General features: G+C 32.8%; 1 protein-coding gene across 2 annotated transcripts in view; it reads left to right on the forward strand.

Annotated features, from left to right (window-relative positions):
* The window catches only part of LOC143048642 (pseudouridylate synthase 7 homolog), a 36125-nt gene that overhangs the window by 16383 nt on the left and 2556 nt on the right, over positions 1 to 17186 (forward strand). For both annotated transcript variants that reach the window (XM_076222432.1, XM_076222438.1), the window contains exons 6-15: positions 3119 to 3236; positions 4230 to 4307; positions 4711 to 4776; positions 5487 to 5549; positions 6338 to 6463; positions 7153 to 7214; positions 7597 to 7751; positions 8723 to 8870; positions 11116 to 11250; positions 12701 to 12770. In XM_076222432.1, the coding sequence (XP_076078547.1) occupies positions 3119 to 3236; positions 4230 to 4307; positions 4711 to 4776; positions 5487 to 5549; positions 6338 to 6463; positions 7153 to 7214; positions 7597 to 7751; positions 8723 to 8870; positions 11116 to 11250; positions 12701 to 12770 (1021 nt within the window). The remainder of the gene's footprint in view (positions 1 to 3118; positions 3237 to 4229; positions 4308 to 4710; positions 4777 to 5486; positions 5550 to 6337; positions 6464 to 7152; positions 7215 to 7596; positions 7752 to 8722; positions 8871 to 11115; positions 11251 to 12700; positions 12771 to 17186) is intronic.

A 17186-nucleotide genomic window follows, 5' to 3' on the forward strand; every position in this document is an offset into this window, starting at 1 on the left:
GTTGACAATTATTTGAATATATAAGATAAATATCTTGAAATATTTACTTTTTAATACATATATTCATATTGAAGTTTAGGAAATGTGTCATTATACTTGAAAAATGAAGATTTATTTAATTTTAATGATGCAAAAGATATATTTCTTGGCACCATGAAGCCATTTAAGTGCCAAGCCACTTTGACCTTTTGTTTTCTTAACAATTATTTGATTATCTTTGTTATTTTTTGATAAATTTTGTTTACAAAGTTGGTTTATATACAAAAGTTCAAGAAAAATACAAAAATATTTTTGTGGAAATAAGCATTTTTTATTTCAAGAAAATTAATAGAAAAAATGAATTGTGACTTTTTGTCCTGTGACTTTTTGTCCGTGACTTTTTGTCTGTGACTTTTTGTCCTGTGACTTTCTGTCCTACATTCTGCTCTACATGTGTTACTAACAGCCTAAGATAGCAATTCTTTTGTTAGGTCAATTCTCTTTCGTACAATACCAGAAAACATGGAAAATAAGTTCTTTAAATTTTGACTCTGGAATTAATACCATTTTTTCGTGCGACAAACTTTATTTCTGGCGATGAGCAGACATGGGCGGAAAACAATAAAAAGATAGGTTTAATATTTGTTCATTCATTTAACATGTATAATATGAATATCATTTAGTACACTTCGGTCTATACAAATGCAGAATATACCATGATGGTTTGATTTCGTCCAAAGATATAAGAGATCTGACAAATATATTATCACTTCGATATTGCAAGACACCCATTTATAACTTTGCACTTTTGCATACCAATCTTTCGCAAAAAGATAAGTCATTTGATTAAATAAGAAGTTGTGGTTTGTTTACTTGGGAGACACTTACCCAAATCAAGTGGACTTAAGCAGCTATATAAGTCACGGTATTGCCTTCAACAGTGAACAAAATTAAAAGTATATTGTATAATTCAACTAAATGTGAACATGGCTGTGAGTTAGTACGTCTGGAGCTCTCCTTCTATGGCGCTTGTACCTCGGAAAACTTATACAGCTAGTTTCAAGAACAACCGGGTTCAGACAAACTGTTCTGAAATCGATATTGTCACTATTGCATTCACCCAATTCAATATTACCATCAAAGAGAGTAAATTCGGGGCAACAAAGACATCCGGTCAATAACGGCATAACTATGCATTTAGTACACGAACACCAATCCGGCTGTGTTAAACTGGCGAGGGTTGCTAAGGATATCTTGATTTCGGGAACTTTCTGCAGCTTCCATTTTATGGAGCTCTTCTTCGGTATACTCTGACTCTAGTGCGTACCCAAATTGACCATACTCGTCAAAATCTGCCTCTCTTGACCGGACTGGAACCATTGTTAGTACTATCAACCTCTTTTTTTTTTACTATCAACCTCCGATCAAGACATTTTTAGTTACGATTTTAGGATTAATTTTGGGACAATATATACACTGTCCTATAGAAACAAGCACGCACAAATCATAAGAGAAATATATGTGAGTAAAAGTTAATTGAATTAGCAAAGTTAATATCCTTTGGTCTCGAATGTATGTTAACTAATTAATGTGTTTTTATAGGCTAGCTCAAATCCTCATCCAAATAATATAATCTATATGTAATAATCCCTTCCTACCACACCAATATTTAATGCCGAGCGGTAGACATATTTAAGGTACTAATTAAGTATAATTAAATGAACAATCGATAACAATAATTAATCATAAATGTGAAAAGATTTAAAAACATTTTTTTTCTATATTCGTACAATTATATTCCGCTTCGGTAGAGTTATCTTCAGATAGTTTCAGATATTAATTAATACATGGGTTTCAAAAGTCTAAATGTAAGTGTTCTCGTACATTTTTTTGCCTAATAAAGACAATCAAAATGATTTGGTGAAGCTATTTCTAATTTCTAAGTTCCCCTTTTTATGAGACTTAAATCAAGGTGTATATCATTTTATTCTGACACATGAATTAAGTTTCCCGTCTTTAACCGAAAACTGTTTATTTCTTAGTAAATTATTTTTTTTGAATTCAAATAAATAATAGCACCAAATATAATTAAATAATTCCACGGCGATCTATTTTTATTTGTCACCTGTATTTTTAATGTGTGTATTAAATGCTCCCTTGTTTTATATAAATAATCCACTGATCCGAATAGACAGTCACACCTGGCAAGGTGTGCCCTAAAGGCGTGGTTAGGCAGCAACCATTTGATTTTCGGGGGGGGGGGGGGGGGGGGCTATGGTTTTTTTTTGGAAAAAAAAGTTTGTTTCCAGTTTTTGGAGAAAAAAATAATTTGTTTTTGATTCTGAGAAAAAAAAATTGTTTGTTTCACCCTCAGCTGCCACTATATGTAATGCTAAAATAGAAAGAAAAAAATTATTTTCGACTTGTCGCGAAAAAAATAGATTGTTTTTAGCCACAGGTGAAAAAAAAAAATTGTCCAGAAAAAAACCCCATAGCCCCCCCCCCAGAAAATCAAATGGTTGCTGCCTTAAATACCGAAGTGCAAATAACAATTTACCTTTAAACAAGCCATCTACGAGTATTGCCACAGAACCGTGAATACACACATCGTATAAACCTAGTCATAGCAGAGATAGTAAAAGGTCAATAAGAGTACACCAACATATTGTCTTTACAGATTATTGTACTTTAATTTGTTCACCTTATCAGTCCGAAAATGCATTCATTAAAAATAATTTTATAACTTTTTGTGTTGTCTAAAAAAATAATTCGAATATATACGTTTAACATAGAAAATTTATCTCATGAATGTGTACAATTGCACGTCTGTGCGTTTTATCTTCTTATTATCGGCTGGTTATTAGATAAAGCATAAGTCATCGGCGCGCTTACGATTACGTTAAAATATGATTAAAAACCAAGACTTTTAATGATTGTATTTTAAATCCCGGCATGCAAAAACCAGGAGAAAACGTCACGACCTACAGGAAGTAGTTAATATTTTTTTTATTAATTATTGAATTTCTCCTTTATTACTGCACATTTAGCGATAAAACTTTGTGAATATATATATTATGTCATTATGAACATATTTAAACTAAAGAAAAAAATCGCGAATTTTCCCTTTAATCCCTTGCAGTGAAAAACAGATGGAAAAATGAGTGGCCAGCAGGTCGAGGAAATTACTGTCAGTTTATCCTGTACAAAGAAAACCGAGATACAATGTCAGCTATAAATGATATGGCAAGATTTCTCAGGTTAGTTAATACTTAAGCATGGTTGGGACTTTGATAGATTCATATATTTTAAATATCAAAATTCTTTCAGTAGTTTGTCAAGACTAATAAAGTTCATCAGCAATGGCTAAGTTACTATGCAAATTGGTTGATTACAGGAAAGGCCTGAAATTTTTGGGTTATTAGTCAGAGGTAATTAGGAACACAAATTATGCTACTAGTATTTCACATCTCTGTGTAGTGTTGTTATGCATAATCCTATATTTGATTTCTATATCACCACAATGCAAGTTTGTATTTGTGTATCTTGTTTTTGGATCTGCCTATAGTGTTCAAGTGAGAGTTAAATGAGAATTTCTATATTTGATTAAATCTTCAATATTTTATTTCCCTTAATAGACAGCTTAATTTTGTAGTACACAGTATAAATAATATATGGAAAAAACTAAACATGAGGTGATTCCTAATGTATGGGTAAAGTATGAATACTTTTTATGCCCCACCTACGATAGTAGAGGGGCATTATGTTTTCTGGTCTGTGCGTCCGTTCGTCCGTTCGTTCGTCCGTTCGTCCGTCTGTCCCGCTTCAGGTTAAAGTTTTTGGTCAAGGTAGTTTTTGATGAAGTTGAAGTCCAATCAACTTGAAACTTAGTATACATGTGCCCTATGATAGGATCTTTCTAATTTAAATGCACAATTAGAGTTTTGACCCCAATTTTACGGTTCACTGAACATAGAAAATGATAGTGCAAATTTCAGGTTAAAGTTTTTGGTCAAGGTAGTTTTTGATAAAATACAAGTCCAATCAACTTGAAACTTAGTATACATGTTCCCTTTGATAATATCATTCTAATTTTAATGCCAAATTAGAGAATTTATTCCAATTTCACGGTCCACTAAACATAGAAAATGATAGTGCGAGTGGGGCATCCGTGTACTGTGGACACATTCTTGTTTTATATATAAAAATGCATATCTATTTTTAAGGTAATTTATATATTTATTTATTTTCAGTGTAAACAGAAACTTATTCCAGTATGCAGGTACTAAAGACAAGAGAGCCAAGACTTCTCAAGAAATAACAGTGTATAGGTAAAAAAATCATATTTCTCTAATATTCAAAAAGACTAAAGAAATAACAGTGTACTGGTCAGCTTAACAAATACACAGTTTTTCTCAAATAGTTTTAACTCTTTGGTGAAATACTCTTAAAAAAAGTCTTTTTAACACAAAAAGGGTTTCAGAAATAAGTTGTGATAATTTTACAAACATGTGTTTTCTGAATATTCAGTTTCTTTAGTCTATTCATTATAAATACACCAACAAATACTGACAGGAGTTAGAGGTAAATAAGTAAAGTACAGAATAGGGAAAATATAATTACTGGGAGAACTAACTATTCCTTTTATTCAAAACTATATCTCCTTCAGATTACATTCATCAATTTCATTAAGAAAATATTGGTCTTAAAAACCGTTTATATTCTTGTTTACAGAATGTTTGCAGAGAGACTAGAAGAATTAAACACAAGAATGAAGTATATGCATTTTGGAAATTACAGGTGAGCAAGAAAAGATATAAATTAGTGCAGTTAGAAATAAAAGAAATAAAGATCATTACATAAATGACAAGTTTAAAACGTCTTTGCACTTCTACAGATATGACCAATAAAACTTAGAGAATTAACTTTTTTACCAGTTTTTGTTCACCAACAGATAAAAATGAGGACCTGGTCAGTATATGAAAGACATTACATCATTGTATACTTTAAAAGGTATACAAAGGAAATATAAGGCTATCTCGCATTTTTGGTAAAAAAAATATTTTTATGCCCCATCTACGATAGTAGAGGGGCATTATGTTTTCTGGTCTGTGGGTCCGTTTGTTAGTCCTTTCGTCGTTTGTCCGTCCGCCTGTCCTGCTTCAGGTTAAAGTCAAGGTAGTTTTTGATGAAGTTGAAGTCCAATCAACTTGAAACTTAGTACACATGTTCCCTATGATATGATCTTTCTAATTTTAATGCCAAGTTAGAGTTTTTACCCCAATTTCAGGGTCCACTGAACATAGTAAATGATAGTGTGAGTAAGGCATTTGTGTACTGGGGACACATTCTTGTTATTGGAGGTTTACCACAACCAATCTATTGTTATAACTATGGACCATAAAATATATAGGAACCAAGCAATCTTCTGCTTGAAATGGAAGTGAAGAATGAATTTAGTAAGCATTAATTATTTAACTTTGTATTTACATACATTATTTGTGTTACAGATATGTAAATGAACCACTGAGGTTAGGTAAATGCCAAGGCAACAAGTTTACTATTGTTCTGAGGTAAGATTGAAAACTATTAAAAAGTAAAGTCACAAAAATACTGAACTCCTAGGAAAATTCAAAAAGGAAAGTCCCTAATCAAATGGCAAAATCATCACCTCAAACACACCAAACGATTGGATAACAACCGTCATATTCCTGACTTGGTACAGGCATTTTCTTATGTAGAAAATGGTGGATTGAACATGGTTTTATAGCTAGCTAAACCTCTCACTTGTATGACAGTCACATCAAATTCCATTATATTGACAACGATGCATGAACAAAACAAACAGACATAATAGGTAAAAATGTCAAAAATAGGGCTAAAGCAATCAACATTATGTTATCATCTAAATCTTTTCTTCTCATGACAAACTTTGTTAACCATCAAGGCCAATGGGGAAGGGGGGTTCAGCTTATGCCATCAGACATCAGTCTGAGCCTTAATACTATTTAATATTTTTCATAACAACATTATTGCCCTTTACAGCAACCAATTTATAATACTTACAGCAATCAATATATAATATTTTTCGTAACAAAATTATTGCCCTTTACAGAGTGTTCACCAAAAAATATTCACTTTTCAGCATTTTTCCTTGTTTCGTCTTGTGTTGACCTAGTATCAACAATTGTTGATACAGAACAAAACTGTATTCATAGAGATTTTAGCACAGGCATTATTTTCATAATGGCAATCACATAAAATGTGCATATAGTTTGTATGCCTTTTGCATCTTTGTTCTGTTTTTGCACAGACTATTTTTTATTATTAAAGTTCACTATTGTTTGCACTATTTTCTTAGGAATATAACTGGAGATGACGAAACATTAGATAAATCAATGATGTCACTAAAAGAAAAAGGATTTATTAATTATTTTGGTATGCAGAGATTTGGTACAACATCGATACCTACACACCACATTGGAAGGTAAACCATTGTATTAAACAAACAAAAACTATAGTAAAAAAAAAAGTTTCTTTATATGAAATTCATATAAGTTCTGCCAAGAATGGTTTCAATCCTTATAAAACAAACCCAAAGAGTTAATTGCAGGCCTTTGTCAATGATAACACTTTCACATTTGTGAAACTTAATCTTTGATTGAGATTTGATGGAATTCAGATACATATATGAGAAATACAAATAAATTTTAAAGCAGCTTCAAGCGTTTGTGTGCATACTTGACTGTTTGATCTTTTTAAAATATTTTCTAAAACATTCATTAGAAAAATCCATGCCTATATATGCTTAAAATAATTTTTTTTCCTAAAGTTTGTGACATTTGAAGGTTTTAGGTCCACATTATGTTCCTTCCTAGTGCTTTATAAACAAGTATCAAGCTTGTTATGATTTCATTGCTAATGATTTGAGTGACCTCGTGTATATATAAACAACTACATAACTCCCTTCCCCTGGTCTTCACCTTTTTGTTATGAACAACATTTGTTTTTTAAATTCTTAAAAACGTAAAAGATTTTTTTTTTTAATTGATTAATGGGAAAAGAATTCTGTATGCTTGGTGTTGGTTGTTATTCCTAATCAGGTTAAATGTTACACAAGTTTAACAGATAATTTGATATTAATTTTATAAGAAATTTGTGGTATGTCTATTACAGAGCTGTATTAAAGAACGATTATGAAGAGGCTGTGAATCTAATTTTAAAACCAAGACCTGGTGGTTAGTGTTACATATGTTTAATAGATACTAGATACTAGTTATGAGGTCCCAACAATATATTGTCATGCTCTGTTGCCATGACTTATTTTGTGGTACGGTTAATTTTAATAGCTGAAAAAGAATAGCTTATTTCCTCTCTATTTGTCAAACTGCATAATTGCAACAGCCAGAATCTACAAATTTAGATACATGAGAATTAAAAATTTGATTGACAATTGTACCATATGATTTTCTATTTTCAATGATAGAGCTATATACCTCTTCATAAGTACCTTCTCATTTGATGGGTGAAAATATCAAGCAAGCATTTTTTTTAACAAATAAATTCTAAAAAATCATCCATTGAACTGTATTGTTTGCATATGTTTTTTTTCTTCTTCAGAAACTGGTAGAATAGTAGAATGTCGTCAATGTTGGGAAAGAAATAAAGATCCAGTTGAAGCTCTGATAGGATTACCAAATCAGAATGCTATAGAGAAAACTATCCTCAAAGAACTCAAGTCTAACAAACATAACTTTTGTAATGCTTTTCAAAAGGTAAACAAGAACTGTATGATAAACAGATAAGTCCATCAACAACTTAAAAATATTATAAATCAGGGTTTAATGTTCCAATATGAACCAAGTGCCTTGGTGGCCGAGTAGTCTTAATTAGTTCCCACTGTAATCACTAACCAGTCAACACTGAGGTTGTGAGTTTGAACCCCACTTGTTCGGGTGCACTCAACTCCAATCTTAATTGACTAGGATTGTCAGTTTTCCTCTCCAAGGTTGGTGGTTTTCTCCCGACAGTCCGGCTTCCTCCACCATAAAAACTGGTGGCCACGAACTAGCCCAAAAGCAGTGCTTAAAGGGGCGTTAAAACACCAAAAATTAAAAATCGAATCAAATTCAATATGAACCTTCTCACAAGACAATCATATTGTCATAACAGGTATCAATTGTGTATTAGAATTCAATTGTATATAACAACAGTGTAATGAACAGATAAACCTAAATAATATATAACAATATTGGTGACTAATGTTCAAGTTGGTCCAAATCAGAGTCTCATATGAAACCTTGCTTGATTTCAACAAAAAATGAATATATGGTGTTCTTTGAAATGCCTATGTTAACCATGTATATAGAGATTTTGGATTGTTGGCTCCTTTATCAAATTAGTCCACATTGAGGTCCAAAAGGTCCTAAATCAAATTTATGTTTCATTTCATCCCTTCAAAATTTGAATTCATGGGGTTCTTTGATATGCAGATTCTAACAATGTACTTAACTTTGGATATTGGACCATAATGTGTCAAATATTCAATCGCAACCAAACTCAGAGCTGTTTTAAGCTTGAATGTAGTGTCCATAATACTGTTTAGGGTTTGATCTTTGCAGGAAATCCGGTTTGCTGTCACTCTGACAGCCTCTTGTTGTTAATTATAATACATGAATATTATTACTGCAGAATCAAATGAAGATGCTTACCAGTGTCTTGAAATAAATGTAATTTTATGTTGCAGATAGCTAGGAATACAAAGTTAATGTATTTACATGCCTACCAGAGTTATCTATGGAATTCTGTCACCTCACAAAGAATTCAACAACATGGATTACAACCTGTCATAGGAGATCTCATACTCACAGAGGAAATCCAGGAGTTACAGGAAGGTAAGTATTGTAATAGTATAGAGAAAAAATTATCTTGGACGAACAAGATATGAGCAACATTAGTCCTAAACTTTATTGGGCATGTGTTAACTGATTTTGCTTAGTCCCACACTTTATTGGGCATGTGTTACCTTATTTGGTTAGTCTCAAACTTTATTGGGCATTTGTTACCTGATTTGGTTAGTCCAACACTTTATTAGGCATGTGTAGCTGTTTTGGTTAGTCCCACACTATTGGGCATGTGTTAACTGATTTGGTAAGTCCCACACTGTTTTGGGCATGTGTTAACTGATTTGGTTAGTCCCATATTTTATTGGGCATGTGTTAACTGATTTGGTTAGTCCCACACTGTATTGGGCATGTGTTAACTAATTTGGTTAGTCCCACACTTTATTGGGCATGTGTTAACTGATTTGGTTAGTCCCACACTGTATTGGGCATGTGTTAACTGATTTGGTTAGTCCCACACTTTATTAGACGTGTGTTAGCTGATTTGGTTAGTCCCACATTTAATTGGGCATGTGTTAACTGATTTGGTTAGTCCCACACTGTATTTGGCATGTGTTAACTGATTTGGTTAGTCCCACACTGTATTGGGCATGTGTTACCTGATTTGGTTAGTCCCACACTATATTGGGCATGTGTTAACTGATTTGGTTAGTCCCACACTGTATTGGGCATGTGTCAACTGATTTGGTTAGGCCCACACTTTATTGGGCATGTGTTAACTGATTTGGTTAGTCCCACACTTTATTGGGCATGTGTTAATTGATTTGGTTAGTCCCACACTGTATTGGGCATGTGTCAACTGATTTTGTTAGGCCCACACTGTATTTGGGCTTGTGTTTACTGATTTGGTTAGTCCCACAATGTATTGGGCATGTGTTGAACGATTTGGTTAGTCCCACACTTTATTTGACATGTGTTAACTGTATTTGTTAGTCCCACTCTTTATTGGGTGTGTGTTGACTAATTTGGTTAGTCCCACACTGTATTGGGCATGTGTTAACTGATTTGGTTAGTCCCACACTTTATTGGGCATGTGTTAACTGATTTGGTTAGTCCCATTTTTTATTGGGAATGTTTTAACTGATTTGGTTAGTCCCACACTTTATTGGGCATGTGTAGCTGATTTGGTTAGTCCCACACTGTATTTGACATGTGTTACCTGATTTGGTTAGTCCCACACTTTATTGGTCATGTGTTACCTGATTTGGTTAGTCCCACACTGTATTGGGCATGTGTTACCTAATTTGGTTAGTCCCACACTGTATTGGGCATGTGTAGCTGATTTGGTTAGTCCCATACTTTATTGAAGCATGTGTTACCTGAGTTGGTTAGTCCCACACTTTATTGGGCATGTGTAGCTGATTTGGTTATTCCCACACTTTATTGGGCATGTGTTAATTGATTTGGTTAGTCCCACACTTTATTGGGCATGTGTTAATTGATTTGGTTAGTCCCACACTTTATTGGGCATGTGTAGCTGATTTGGTTAGTCCCACACTTTATTGGGCATGTGTTAATTGATTTGGTTAGTCCCACACTTTATTGGGCATGTGTAGCTGATTTGGTTAGTCCCACACTTTATTGGGCATGTGTTAATTGATTTGGTTAGTCCCACACTGTATTGGGCATGTGTAGCTGATTTGGTTAGTCCCACACTCTATTGGGCATGTGTTAATTGATTTGGTTAGTCCCACACTTTATTGGGCATGTGTTAATTGATTTGGTTAGTCTCACACTTTATTGGGCATGTGTTAACTGATTTGGTTTACTGTATTGAATCATAACTTCAACATTTTCTGTTTCAACTCAACTTATATCTATTTGATGAAAGGTTATTTTAAGTAAACAAAAATAAGAAAAGATATCTGAAATGAGTACCATTTTTGGACTTCGCTACAATTATACAAACCACCAAATGACTTGTTTTAATAAGTGAAAGATGAACAGGTTAAATAGCCCAATGTGGTAAAGAGTTTGTGAATCAGCAAGCCAGTCAACACATGAATAACCTTTTAGGAAAATTAACTAAATCCTTATAACTCTCAACCTAAACTTACCTAAAAGATTACTAATCTTTTTCCTGTCAATTTCAACTTTTTAGGAACCCCATGTTTTAATTCATGTGTATCTCAATATAATTAAGGCCTCAATGCTGCATTTGTAAATTACAATCTGCTCCTGATTTAAACTTCATTTGTACATTTTTATATTCGTATACTTCAACATAAATCAACAGGTGAAGACAGTGAAAATAAAGACATAAGGATAGTACACCCAATAGTCCTTGATGACAAGAATGTGTCACAATACAGCATATTGGACGTGGTTTTACCATTGCCTGGTCATGATGTCACATACCCACCGAATGAAGGTAGGTATTGCTAATTGAGTGTTTTACCATTGCCTGGTCATGATGTCACATACCCACCGAATGAAGGTAGGTATTGCTAATTGAGTGTTTTACCATTGCCTGGTCATGATGTCACATACCCACCGAATGAAGGTAGGTATTGCTAATTGAGTGTTTTACCATTGCCTGGTCATGATGTCACATACCCACCGAATGAAGGTAGGTATTGCTAATTGAGTGTTTTACCATTGCCTGGTCATGATGTCACATACCCACCGAATGAAGGTAGGTATTGCTAATTGAGTGTTTTACCATTGCCTGGTCATGATGTCACATACCCACCGAATGAAGGTAGGTATTGCTAATTGAGTGGTTTACCATTGCCTGGTCATGATGTCACATACCCACCGAATGAAGGTAGGTATTACTAATTGAGTGGTTTACCATTGCCTGGTCATGATGTCACATACCCACCGAATGAAGGTAGGTATTGCTAATTGAGTGTTTGATTTGTACAAATAAAATGGTTGACAAATAAAATAATATTGATCATTCAAAATTAACAAGATTTTTTTCACTGGATTTATCATGTTTTTTAAAATAATAACAAGGAATCTTCCTCATAGGCCCTATTATAGTTTTTTGGGATAAAATTGCATTCATAGTGGCAAGAAATTATTACTACTTAGAAACCAAATTCTACATATCATTTCCATGAGCAAGTCAAGAAATTCTTCTATGCATAACCATATGAGTCTTTCTGTTCTAAAACAAAACAAAAACAAATTCTGGCCAATGGAAGATATCTCCAATTTATAGTAATACAAATTATAAGGCTTAATACAATGAAATTTTCTTATTTTAGTAACCACTGCTAGATGAATGCAATCTAAATCTTTTGAGGGCTGACGAGCACTTTTATTGAATTATTCTTCTCATATGTGAATTCATATATTCAACATATTAAGATTTTACTTTTCTATGAAATGAACAGAGATATAGGCTGTTGAAGGGTAAATGTCACCATTAACATTATAAAACCAAACTAGAGGCTCCAACGAGTCTCTATTGCTCATATATATATCTATTCATAATATTGACTAGAATAACTGATATTTAAGGTAAAAAAACATGTTTTTTTGTTGTTGAAAAGGTATAAAAATTGCAGGAAATTCTTATTTTACATCTATATTTCAAAAAAAGTTTTTACAGCAGTTCCCCATGTATTAATCACCTATATGACTGTTGAAAAACACATTTGTGCATGAAATTTTATTGTCACTTAAAACCATTTTGGTCTCCAAATTGAAATAAAATCTTTGAAGCCCATGACCATTATTAGGTCAAAATTTTGTCAATTGAAAATGGACATTACCCTGAGTCTAAACAAGTTGGTTATGAATTCAAACCACTGACAGCCATCATCATATATTGATAAGAATTATATCATTATATCTAAATTTATTTTCAGTCAGAAAATGGTATGAATCATTACTAGCAGAAGATGGATTAACTCTTGACAGTTTTAAGCACAAGATCAAGTAAGACTTTATACTAAACGTTACATGGTTTAAGTAAAATTAAAGTAAAATTCAGAGTTTAGAGCACCTATTTTTTTAAAAATCAGAATAAAAATAGTGTAATGAAGAGTGTGTCCTATAACTGCTAATAAGTTTTTAAGTAAAGCAGTTGTTTACTGAACAGATATTTTCATGTCAATCTTACCATCTCTTTTTGCCAAGGTCTAGAATGTATATAGCTGTTGAACCATTGCTTTTATGGAATTGATCTTTGGGATATTTTTTGAAAGTTTGAGGACCAAATCATCTGAAAATATCAGAAAACTATAGCAATCTATAAATAATCTGCTGAATGAATGAATACATCCAGTTTCAAGGTCAATACCATCATATATCCAGTTTCAAAGGTCAATACAATCATCCCAAAATATAACACTTTTCTGATTGTACAGTTCAGAATTGTTTATGCAGTGCGTGAACTGGTGACAAAATATTATCGCCCCTGTAAACAGTGGGCTCTTCTGACTAGAGGTAATTGGTAAAGAATAGCGGAAAATGGTGTACATTGTTTACGAGCTTGAAATGAGCTAACACAGACGAACTGAGACGTGTCAACGTAATGTGAATATGATAATGCACCAGGTAATTTATTAATTGTTAAGTTTATCACATCATCGTATCTTCATATGATAGGTAAATAAGTGAATTTTCGATTTTAAGTGTCGTCAGGGTTCAAACCTGGAATCATGCCAACCTTTCATTATTTTTTTTTAATACTAACCTATAGTCGGAACATCTTGATTTTCTCCCAATTTGTAAAGTTAATTATGCTGCTTGACATATATTTTTTTGGGGAAAAAAAATTGATATGCAGTCAAATGTGGCAGTTTTTAATATTTGTTGCTATGTGAAATAAAGGGAAGTAAATTAAAGTAAAAGAAGGCGCGCTTTTTCAAATAGTAAACAATTTAATTCAGATGCATAGTATTTCGTCAAATGATAAAGATTATCGTAGAAACTTGCTAGAAATTGATCTAATTTATAAAAGATATACAACGTGACATACTGAAATCTGAAAAGGGGTAAAACCACCATACCTTGAACAAATTCAGTTAAAAAAAGGGGGGGGGTAAAATGCTACGAAATTTAGATTTTATTTATTTTTTGTCGACAGCCAAAAGATGATTTGATATGTAACTAACTACTTTTTCAATTTCATTGTAAAGTAAAATTGGCTTTTTTTGGGGTCTCTGTTTATTGTGGTCTGATGTTTTCAGGTTCTCTTTGGATTGCCAAATAATATTATAATCATCTAATTGAATGTTCAAATTATTTTGCAGCGATGGTGTGTATGGAAGGAAGACTGTCATAAAACCCAACAGATCCGGATGGCCCTTTAAATAATTGCTTAACATCAATAGCGATGTAAGATTCAAGTGTTTGATTTAGCACAAGTTTAGCCAGGTTTTCCTTGTAATTGTGGCAGAAAAACCACTAGACAGTGTCATGCATTGAAAGGATATCAAACGGATATTTTATGGAATGATTCTCATACATATAAAATCATATGCATAGGAATGTGGAGCTAGTGTCTTTCATGCAGCAATTTTTAATTTCCAATATAAACTCTGAAAAGACAAGAGCATAGAAATGTATACCAATGAGAAACATTCTTTGTGAATAAAATCATTCCAAAACTTAAATGTGTCATTAGTGTTGCATTATTTATCAGTAGAGATAATCAGATTCCAGTAAGATTGTCCAACTGATGGTTTTTGTTTGTAATCATTTTTGTCGAGCCTGCAACTTTTGTTGCAGAAAGCTCGACATAGGGATAGTGATCCGGCGGCGGCGGCGGTGTTAGCTAACTTCTTAAAAGCTTTATATTTTAGAAGGTGGAAGACCTGGATGCTTCATACTTTGTATATAGATGCCTCATGTTACGAAGTTTCCGTCAGTCACATGTCCAATGTCCTTGACCTCATTTTCATGGTTCAGTGACCACTTGAAAAAAAAGTTCAGATTTTTTGTAATGTTGAATTCTCTCTTATTATAAGTAATAGGATAACTATATTTGATATGTGCGTACCTTGAAAGGTCCTCATGTCTGTCAGACAGTTTTCACTTGACCTCGACCTCATTTCATGGATCAGTGAACAAGGTTAAGTTTTGGTGGTCAAGTCCATATCTCAGATACTACAAGCAATAGGGCTAGTATATTCGGTGTATGGAAGGACTGTAAGGTGTACATGTCCAACTGGCAGGTGTCATCTGACCTTGACCTCATTTTCATGGTTCAGTGGTTATAGTTAAATTTTTGTGTTTTGGTCTGTTTTTCTCATACTATATGCAATAGGTCTACTATATTTGTTTTATGGAATGATTGTAAGGTGTACCTATCTAGCGGGCAGATGTCATGTGACCTTGACCTCATTTTCATGGTTTAATGGTCAAAGTTAAGTTTTTGAGTTTTGGTCTTTTTATCTAATACTATATGCCATAGGTCATCTATATTTGGTGTATGGAAATATTTTATGATCTTTATGTCTGTCGCGCAGGTTTTATTTGACCGTGACCTCATTTTCACGGTTCATTACACAGTGTTAAGTTTTTGTGTTTTGGTCTATTTTGCTTAAACTATAAGTAATAGGTCAACTATATATGTTGTATAGAAGTATTGTTAGTTGTACATGTCTGCCTGGCATGGTTCATCTGACCATGACCTCATTCTCAAGGTTCATTGGTCTTTGTTTAGTTATCTTGGTTAATGTTAAGTTTATGTGACAGTTGTATTAAAGCTTAGCTTTATACTTAAGACTATCAACATAATATCAATGATTAGTATAGAAGGCGAGACATTTCAGCGTGTGCACTCTTGTTGTAAATCTTAGTTGTTTTGACAATCCGGGCTGTGCATGTTGCCCGCCTGCCCCTTTCAGTGTGAGACAATATTTTGTTTATGATAAACAAAATCACTTAATCAAGACTGGAGCGGACCCCTTTTAGGCAGGGGGAAGATTTTTTTTTACAGAGTCAAACATTTTTCCTAATAATAATACACTGAGATTTAATATATACTTTGTTATATGTAGTGTGTATATTAAAGTATTGCCAACAAAATTCATCAAATTTGGGATCATAATACTGTTTAAGAAAAACCCTTAGCCCCTGTACATCATAAAAGTTCATAATCTTCTGTAACACACGTGCATGGTTAATTCGGATCACATATTTTCTATTCCGATGTTATAAGAATTCGAAGGTTCATATCATTTACAATATAATTCAAAAAATTTCTGGGATTTTTTTTTTACTATCAACGTTGAACCTCGAGGTTACATTGTAGTAAAAAAAATCCAATAAAAACGTTGAATGTAAATGATATGCACCTTTAAATCCTATATTGTAGGACTCATGTTGTTCAAACATAATGTGTTGATCAATTATTTTATGATGATTTTGATAAACTTCACATTAGGTAATCTTTCATGTATATTGATTACATTATATCGAGTTGTCCCAACGATATACTTGTCGGTGTGCTCGATCATACGAATTTACCGACATTCATATAGACAAAATGACACAACTTTGAAAAATTCTTGTGACGAAACTACATTTAGGAACACGTTAAAAATTGGATACCCAGAAAGCTACATTATTAAGGTTTGATATATATTTTTTTCAAAAAAAAAGAAAAATATGCAGGCAAATGTGGCAGTTTTTTACACACCCCTATGTTGAACAATAGGTTGTTCAATTAACAGCATGTTTGGCAATTAAAAAATCATATATTAACACATTTAGCTTTAACATATACTTTATTTATAGTGGTTGTATAAAAGTTATATAATGGTTTTGTGTTTTAAGAGATATTCATCCCTATGCATATCGGGTTTTATGCGTAAATTGTCCATCCTGTTTTTAGACCTTTTCTATCTCTTTCATAAGAAGAGTGACTTTTCTATTGTTCTAGTGTCACTGGAAATCCCACTGTATGATTGTTATTTTTCAAGTTTACTCATCAATAAAGGTTACACAGTAATTACCACAGTTTACTCATCAATAAAGGTTGCACAGTAATTACCACAGTTAATTACATTTTGTATTTTTGAGGATGTTCTTGGCAATATTCTTTCAAAGTTAACTTCATTGTCAGGTCTCTAGGTTTATTTTGAGAGCTGATGTAATAAAATTTTCCTATTTTTATCTCTTTTTAAGCTGTTTTGTAAAACTGAATAATTTCATTTAGCCTCTATTAAAGATGAAGGGGGTAAAGAGTTATTTTTGTGCAATGTGTTTGCAAATTTTATTTCATAGGGTTTTGTTCTTGAAACTGATTTTTTACCTTGATTTTTACAAATTGGAGCAAAAGCAATGTGCAAGCTATTTGATTTTTATTTGTTCATGGTTAGACAACAATTTTATTTTCTAATT

The sequence above is a fragment of the Mytilus galloprovincialis genome, chromosome 1, assembly GCF_965363235.1.
Source record: "Mytilus galloprovincialis chromosome 1, xbMytGall1.hap1.1, whole genome shotgun sequence".
In the NCBI taxonomy this organism is placed as follows: domain Eukaryota; kingdom Metazoa; phylum Mollusca; class Bivalvia; order Mytilida; family Mytilidae; genus Mytilus; species Mytilus galloprovincialis.